Source organism: Apis dorsata, unplaced genomic scaffold, assembly GCF_000469605.1.
Source record: "Apis dorsata unplaced genomic scaffold, Apis dorsata 1.3 scaffold_636, whole genome shotgun sequence".
In the NCBI taxonomy this organism is placed as follows: domain Eukaryota; kingdom Metazoa; phylum Arthropoda; class Insecta; order Hymenoptera; family Apidae; genus Apis; species Apis dorsata.
This window is the reverse complement of record NW_006263829.1, coordinates 35,178-44,957: the sequence shown is the minus strand read 5'-3', so window position 1 is coordinate 44,957 and position 9,780 is coordinate 35,178. Positions and strand designations below refer to the sequence as shown.

The following is a 9,780-nucleotide window of genomic DNA, read 5'->3' as shown; positions in this document are numbered from 1 at the left end:
TATATATATATAATTGAACATAATCACAGGATTCAAAATTTTTATGGAATATATTTGAAAAAATAATTTACTAGAAATTTTTAGAAGTTGAGATCATTTTAATGTATATTATCTAATTTATTAATAATATCAGATTTTAGTTTCTTTTTTTTTTAATGTTTTATACATATCATTACAAAAAACAAAAATATCTAAATAATCTAATTAATTATTATTATTCACTATTTTTACATATCTCGCTAATTGTTAATATGTGATTTGGTTGATTCTTAATGCTACGTATTATTTTGTTACATTAAAACAAAAGAATTTGATATGCAATATAAAAACAGAGGCATGCGAACAAATAAAATTTCACTATATGCATCTTTATATTTTGCAAATATATGCATTTGGTAATTAAGAAATTGTTTTTTTATTTGATATTTGTAATTACATAACATGAAACGTTGATCAAATAATTTCCAAATGTTAGTAACATGTTGAGCAGTTTTCTTGTTGTTTGATCGAACGTTTAATACTATGCCTCTGTTGCAAATAATTAATTTACTATTATTCTATTGTTCATGACATTAATTTAAAATATAGATTATTTTACGAGATATAATTTATTTTTATAAAGATATACAATTTTATCAAATGTTTCGCAAGAACGCTGCACGAAATTTCATTCATTGCTGATCTAATTGTAACAATTCGAATAATACTTAAGTAGAATAAATTACAACTATGTATGTATATTGCTTTAGCAATCGGGAAAGTGTATGATTCCTATACTTTTTAGGCACAAATTTTATAATTAACCGATTTATCTAAATATAATCAGTTTAAATAAAAAGAATTAGATCATTCTTTTTTTTACTGCAAAAATAATTGAAATATTAAATAATTCGAATATTAGAATAAAGTTAAAGTGTTTAAGAATTTAAACATTCAAATGAATACAAATTTTACAGTAATTTTTGTTATTATTGATTGTTTAAATTTAAATTTTAAAACAATAAATTATTAAAAAATTGAAATCAATATATATTTATTATTTTTCTACAAAATTTATGAATTCTTATTGTTGAAATTTCTTTTATATTTTTTTTAATACTATAAATTTTAAAGAAACATGCATTTTATAAAGAATAATTCAAAATTCAATCAATATTTCGACTTTCGATATTACTAGTATATTTTTTATAATTTTCAAATTAATTCCATATAATTTTTATTAATTTCATATAAATTTATATGTAATATATATATAATATTATATATATATATATATATATATATATTATATATAAATTCAGAAACTTATTATGCACATTAATCCTTTCTTTCCCATATAAGTTTTATGTGATCATATTTAATTATTAAAAATATTTCAGTAGAAGTTAATTATATAAATTGCATAAATTGAATAAAATTGCATATAAAAAAATATATATTTTATTTCATTCATAAGCTAATTTTTAATATTTAAAATATTTAATATTTCATATGAAACATTTATTTATTTATATTAAATAATAATGTTTATTAGAAATAGAAATTAAATACAAAAAATTTGGGAATGAAAGGATTAATATATATAATATATATCACATATTGTAAACAGCGAAAAAAATATAATAATACGCAAAAAAAATATAATAATTTGTTTATATTTGTTCGAATTGCTCTTTATAAACCGAAACCAATTTCTTCGCAGGATTGCAAAAATATTTTTTTAACAATTATAAATCCCATTTCTACTATTCATTGCAAGTATCAAAGTTGAATCAAATATCTAAGTCTATTTCATTTTGAGATTCATTAAAAATCATTTTTTTATCGATATTTCAGATCGATAAATTGTTACGTTTAATTCTTGGCAAACGCGTTTGATTGTTTAAATGATAATAAAAATAACAAAATTATACATTCTGCTAAGAGAAAAAACAAAGAAGCTTAATTAAGAACTTTTGATACAGTCATTTCTGGGGTTCTAATATTCTAATATTAATATATGTGTTTCTACTTTATCCTAAAAGTAAATATATATATAAATTAAAGAATTTTTTAAAGCCATGAAAATAACAGAAATAACATAAATTTAGAAGATTGCAACAATGTATTTTTATATTTTAAAAAATATTAAAGAAAATTATTGTGATAAATGAAATTTTTTTTTAATAATTATTTTTAATTATTTTTTTAATATTTTTGTACATACATTGTTTATAAATAATTAAATAGAATTTTTTATGAAATATATTCCGATAATCTAAAATTTTATAATCACTAAGTCCAAAGATAATAATAATCTGCGATTGTTGCAATATATTTCGCGAATTAACATTTAATCCTGTCATTATTTTAATAATACTAATTAGTAAATTTTAATGGAAACGGACAACTTAAAACATATCTATAATGAAATATTTATGATAATATATAGATGCTAAAAAAAAATTTCGAATTGAAAGAATTTATCATAATGTATAATATGATTATTATATATATAATTCATATGAAATTTTGTAAATTATATTCTTAAAATATGAATACACGATCATAATTTCTTTTTCACATTAACAGAATTAGCATTGCTTTTAAATTTGGTTCTTCTTATGAAATATATATATATATATCACTCACGATTGATAAATAAGGAGGTTCACTAATTGAAAACTATATTTGCAGAACCTCTTTTAAAAAAGTAATGCTACATTTTTATTTCTTGTTTTTATAATTCTTTTTATATTTAGAAAGAGATTATGTAAAAGTATATAACATGCAGATTAATGTATATTTGTCTTTAGATTGTGCTTATTGTTTTTTATTAAGGTAAACAAAATATGAGATAAGAAAATTTTTCTTCAATTTTATTATTTATGTTTCTTTGACTATTAATTTTTATAAAATGATATTTATTATAATAAGTTTCTATCTCTTGAACATTATGTATTTATATAATATTAACTGAAATAAGTTAAAAATGGACGTTTATTTTACGATACATTTAGTCCGAAAATACTTTATTCTTTTGATAAAGTATTAAGATTATGTCGAATATGAAATATTTTAAAAAATCTATATTATTTTAGAATGAAAAGTTTTTATCATTTATCTACGCGATGCTGATAGTTTTGATAGAAGTATATTCGTTAATCGAAAATCATTCGATCATCTTGAGACAATGCCACCATTTTGTTCAAAATTAATTCAATTAATTGCGAAATTCTTATATCGCAAAAAAGAGAGAGAGAAAGAGGCAGAGTTACAAGTCAAATACAAATTTCACAGCCACCAATTTGCAGGCAATTTTTTTTTCTTTTTAGAGATAAGCTTTGCTTCTAAAATTCCGATACTAAACTCGAGCGTGAAGCAATCCTGCAATTTTATTTCTGAAAGTCTTATAGCAGTATTAATAAGTATTTAAATATTTTAAATAATTGTAATAATTCTATGTTATATGACTACAAATTATTTTATACCGTTGATTTTCTAACGTTATACTTACTTTATAATTTTTCTGAATAGCTACTTCATCGACATGCAAACTTCTTTGATTAAAATTTCTTTTACTAAAAATATAGTGAATATTTTTTTTCTATTATTATTAAAAATATTGCATTTATGTGATCCATTTTGTATTTAATAATTAAAACATCTTTTACTTTTTAAAAGGAAATATATAGAAAGTTTTTCATTGATAATGCAAGTTTTTCTACAACTATTATGTAAAGATTAAATGATATAGAGTTTACGAACTATAAATGTATTTTCTCAAAGAAAAAAATAAATTGATATACTTTTGGAGAACTCGATAATCTTTATCTAATAGAATAATTTCAAGTTCTTTATATTATACATTACAGTACAATTCTATACAATCTTTCTTTGATTATATAAAATAATTTATAGACTGAAGAGTTTTATTTATTTCTAAATTTTAATTTGTAATATTAGTAGTCTTTATTCTTCGGTAAAATTTTTGATGAATGGGATGTGCATTATTAAAAATTAATGAAGATTATAATTGGATTTATCTTTAAATACTTATTGTATTTATAAAATTAAAAATAACATTTTATTTGGATATTTATTATTAAAAATTTATATTATATGAAATATGATTGCTCCACATTAAAATTACGTTATTTTTGAGTTACTATCTACCTATTTATATTTTCTAATAAGAAAATGGTTTCTTTTTTGTCATTTTTTATTATTTGGATTATTTTTCACGACTAAAATATTATATAGAAGTAGTTCGAAATAAAACGAAATTTACAAACTATTTAAATACGAAAATTTTAAAAATAACGATAAAAAAAATAAATAAAAGATAATACATTATATCGATCAATTTAAATATCATAAGAAATTTTGATAATATTAAAGAACAAATTTTAAATCAAAAACTTAAAAATTATATTATTGATTTTACTATCTTACAGATAGAGTCAGAAAATTTCATTTAAAACTTCAATATCATTAATAAACCCTATAACGAACTGATGAAGACAATACATTCTAAGAAATCTATCAATTAAACTTCATCTGCATCATCCCAATCTTCTTTTCAATAGCATTCTTCTTATTCTGTTTCGTTCAACTAAGAATCGATCGCATCATCATTCTACTTAAAACGATCAAATGACTCAAATCGTTTTATTCTTTTCGATTTCGTTTACGAATTACCTCTTTTTCTTGCACATGATTCTCAAACATTACGATTCGATGTCAGATTGTTCAGAGTCGTTTTCGTTGTTACTACAGGTTGACGTGACGTCGTTTGACGAGGAATTTATCGAGTTTGGTGTGGGCGGAAGCGATGGTCTTGGTATAGTTTTCTCCGTCGACGAGGTCACATCCGTTTCCTTGCAGTCAATAATATCCAATCTTTGTTGTATACACTTGTTTTCGGGATTGTTCAATACTGAATGAATAAAATCTCGAGTCTCTGCGCGCAAAGCGTTTACTCTTTCTTGAAGAATGTTGTTTCGTCGTATCAGAGCCATAGTACGTACGACAATATCTAGAAGACCTGATGATGATATCGAATAATCTATTATATAATTATTCTTTTAAATAATTTTAAATAAATCTTAAATTTCAAGTCAAATAAAAATTGTAATTAAAATTATTGTTTTATAATTAAATAATCAAAATTATATTTATTTTATAAAAATCCATTAATTTTGTAAAACTATTGAAATTATGTAAATTATATTATAATGATAATGTAAAAAGATGAATGATGAATATCGTTCTAAAATAAATACTGAAATTTCATTAAAATAACGAATTAGAGATAACAAAATTTTTATTCCGAACAACAGTTTCTTGTGAAATATTTTGTGTTTTAAATTTTAATAATTTATTATATTTCATTTATCAAATATTAATTAAAAATAATCTAATTCGCATTTATATTAGTTTTTATAATTTACATACATAATTTTACATATTTTTTAATAAATAAGAATAATTAGAAATAATTTGTATAGAATTAAAAATTTCAAAAGTAAAAAGTCATTAAGTAAAAATTCTTCTCTTTTAAATGACTTAAAATGATCTTTTAACAAAAATTCAAAACATAAACTCAATAAAAAAGTTATTAAAACTTGCTTTGTTTCTGTTCATCAATCGCACACTTAATTGTATTAAAAACTACACCTTTTCGTCTTGCTAGGAACACTTTCCAATGTTCCTTTGTGTCCACTGGAACTCTAGCAGAAACATTTGGAAAGGAAGAACTGACGATTGTCGGATCACAGGAGTCATTGGAATTTTCTGGTTCCCAAAGAGAATTTTCCGGTGGTGTCAAAGACCCATTATCGCGTGAAGACTCATTCGTTTCTAATCGTCTAATTTCTAGCCTTTGTTGTTTTGCAACAGCTCCATTATGAATCCTTTGTCTTCGTCGTGAACATGGGATTGTAGATGTTCTTACAACAGGTATCTCCGACAAGTAAATAGTCGGAGCCATTTTATAATAAAATCTGCAATCAGAAAAATAAAATTCTTAGAAAAAAAATACTCATTTAGACAAGATTTTATAGAAAAGAAAAAGTCTTTATCATTTAAAAGAGATATTATAGAAGAGATTTTCATTTAGATTAAGACTAATTAAAAATAAAATACGTTTGATAATAATAAAATTCTAAATGTACTTATATGAATATATGATAATTTTAATAGTTCATATCTTGTCATATATTAATATTATTGATTTTATATTAATATTCTAGATGGTTATATTTCATAGTTTTCAAATTTGTTCTTGTTTAGTAAAAATAAAAAAATTATATCTTTTTTTTTATATATTTATAAGAAAAAATAATATAAATATCTACTTATAATAAATAGTTTTATTTTTAAATTAAAAATTTGAAAACAAAAATAAAAAAAAACGAAAATAAAGTTAGAAAAAAGAGCAACAAGAAAATAATAATATTTATAATATTTAGTAAAATTTTTTTATAATATATATATATTTGTAAATTTTGAGGAATCTATCTATATGTTTATCTACATATATCTTTAATTATTCTTTTATCTTCTATATTTTTTTAATGTTTAAAAATGCATTTATCTTTAAAAAAAATTGGTATAATTAGAAAGTTATCTTTAAATACATTATCCTTAATTATTTGTAATTATGATAAGATTATTTTTTCTCAATTTTATTTCTCCTATCTTTATTCATAATGTAGCAATAAAAGCGATACCATATATATTAATTTTTTTTGTACGTATACATTTTTTTTTATACATATACAATATTTAAATCAATTTATGCATAATTTTCAAAAATTATACAATTACACAATTACCCGCATATCCGCATTTATTTCAATGTCTCTCTATAATTGTCTCTTTAATATACGATTTTTACAAATGTTCATGGACCAATTCATTCATGAAAATTCTCATATTTCCATAAACTATGTTTATACGTTATACAAGCCTGGTCTATCGACCATGGTAATTGTCCTGTCAGCAATACATAATGATACTAGCCATCTGCGTAATTTAACGAACAGACAACAATCGATGACCTACTTATGTACGCATCAATGATGCGTTTTATTACGTGAAAGTGTTTTCATTAAGTAAATAATTTTTATACACGATATATTTATTCAAAAATGATAAAAATACTAATATTTAATTTTCAATGAGAGTTTAAGTTACATTTTATTTAATAATAATTTTTGAATGATATTATATTTTAGTTTTTATCTTAATCTTAATTTTATTTTAATAATATCTTAATTATCTGTAATAATATTTTATAAGATTCATGATATCTACTAAATTATAATTTAAAATGAAGATTATTATTATTATTAAATTTAAATATAATTTAATTCTAATTTAAAAATTAATTATAAAATTAAAAAATATCGAATGAAAATTAATTTATTTGTTAATCATAAGTAGATATACTTTAAAAATAAATAAATAAGACAAAGAATTTTTTTAAAAATTATATTTTTATTCAATAATGCATACTTTTATGATAATATATTTTTAATCTACATTCACGAATATATTTGAAAAGAATTATAAAACTTTATCTCATTTGAAACATTATTTGTAGAATGTAGTTAAATCTTTAATCGAGATCATGCTTTCAATTATTAAATTTAATTAAGATAATTACATTGACGAAATACGATTCTAATTAACTCTTATTTCAAAAAATTTAACACACTAACATATGATTATATATAATTGATATCAAAGTCTATGAATAGTCCATAACATAAAAAACATGATAGATCTATTTATATTAATTTTTCAATTTTAGATATTAAAAGACTATCTTATCATGATAGTTAAAAAAGAAGAACAATTCTAAATTTAAAGATAACATAATGTATTTAAATAAAGTGTTAAAATTAATGAAGTTTTAAAAACGTTAATAGCATGATATTATCAATATCATAATATGTTAATATCATCGAAGTATTCGAGTATAATTTAAAATATATTTAATATATTTAATTTAAAAAAATTATAGTATATATTAAGATTTTTTTCTTAAAAAATAAAAAAGATATTTGATTTGTCATATCTTTTTTTCTGTAATTTTCATATATAATTACTATAAATTCAAATTGATAAAATATATCTAAACAAAAAATCAATCATGTTCTTCGAATCTTAAAATATTTGTTTTAATATTGTTTGTTTCAAGAAAATATTATAATAACTTTAGCAAATGATTATTGGCATGGAAACATCGTTTTACTTTGTGATTAGAAAATTATTTATAAATTTCGAGGGATCGAAGATAAGACTTTCACTTATTATAAATGTCTAATAATACTGACACGAGCCGATGTCTTGCACCTTGACCACAGGAGACACGTGTACACCTGCGGTAATGCTTGATGTAAAAAGTGACTACTTAAACAACGTCCGCGTGAAGGTACGTGAAACGTTTTAAAATAAAAACGGTTAAGCAAGAACGATGAAAAGTCAGCACGTGGATCATTGCTAATAAATCAAATCATTCTGCAATTATTAATTTAGTAATGGTTTAATTTTTTGCAAATTTTTCAATTACAAGTTTTTCATCTTCATATGTATTTCAAATTAATCATTTGCTTTTGAACAAATCTTTTTATTTAAAGATTTTTAGACACAATACAAAGATATAATTAATTTATATTCTTTATCGATTAATTTTCTATTATAGTAAGAAATATGTAAATTGAATTTTTAATAATGATTACTATTTTTAATATCATAACTTAAATTTAATACTTTGATGTCTCTTTGAAATCTAATTTTGATGATGACATTTTTTTTAAATTTAATTTTTTTACTCCTTTAAATTTTCAAAAAGTTTAATAAAATTCTGGGATAATTATGTGTGTACTTATTTCTAGTACATTTATATATTTTTGTTAAGTTAAATATTCGAGATTTTTTTTTATAATAAAAGCAAAAAATTAAAAAAAAGGAAACCAAGGATGAAATAGATCTTGGATTATCAACGACCTAGATTTTCTTTCGAAATTTAAAGGTTTCATAATTGGAATTATAAATATCGAGAGAAACTATATATTAAATCATTCAATTAGAAAAAATTACATAATTTTTTATATTTTTATTATATCTAATAACTTACTACATAAGCACAACATACATAATTTAAAAAAAGAAAAATTAATCCTAATAAATAAACATATAACATAAAAGTAAACTATTTTTTACGATAAAAATTATTCCTTCAAACCTTTTTTAATTCGATAAATTAAAAAAATAAAAATTATCCTGACATTCATATTGAAATTCGTTATACTTTTTAACAGATATCATTATAAGTGGCATTTATAGCACGATTCAAAGAACGTGTTACGGATTAGTTTTCTTAATGTATAACCAAAGTAGTTTTTCAAGATCCTAACATTCGAAATCAAGGGTTCTCTATAACATGTGTGTATTTAACTATAGTTTAGCTATGAATTACACGTGTTCACTCGTACCGGTTGGCGACGCGATCGATGCAGGCGATGACCTGATTACTGTGAACGTCGGTGCACGTGCCTGCACCGAAATAAAGCAATAGAGCCTCGCCACGACTTCTCGTCACCCCTCGACCGGTTACCCCGACTGCTTTGACCTCGGATTTCGTCGCACCACGTGCGACTATGAAACAATACTGATAACGCTACATGCAAGCATCCATAATCCGATTGCGGCTGCGCAATATATCATATATCGCGCATACAGCTATATCATATATTCCTGATACATCATTAATGAATGAACGCATATGTA

At 21.7% G+C, this 9,780-nt stretch overlaps 2 protein-coding genes across 2 annotated transcripts in view; one reads left to right on the top strand and one right to left on the bottom strand.

Moving 5' to 3' along the window:
- The window catches only part of LOC102671233 (golgin-84), a 3,513-nt gene extending 3,492 nt beyond the window's left edge, over window positions 1-21 (top strand). The window contains exon 8 of the mRNA XM_031513415.1: window positions 1-21. The gene's annotated coding sequence lies outside the window, so the exon portion shown is untranslated.
- A 4,374-nt stretch (window positions 22-4,395) lies between these two features.
- On the bottom strand, window positions 4,396-9,669 carry LOC102681218. The gene is made up of 3 exons (XM_006621750.2): window positions 9,486-9,669; window positions 5,659-5,984; window positions 4,396-5,026 (listed from the first exon to the last, which is right to left on the bottom strand). Exons 2-3 carry the CDS (start codon window positions 5,969-5,971, stop codon window positions 4,710-4,712), a joined length of 630 nt encoding a protein of 209 aa, XP_006621813.1. The 5' UTR covers window positions 5,972-5,984; window positions 9,486-9,669; the 3' UTR covers window positions 4,396-4,709.
- Window positions 9,670-9,780: the final 111 nt, after the last annotated feature.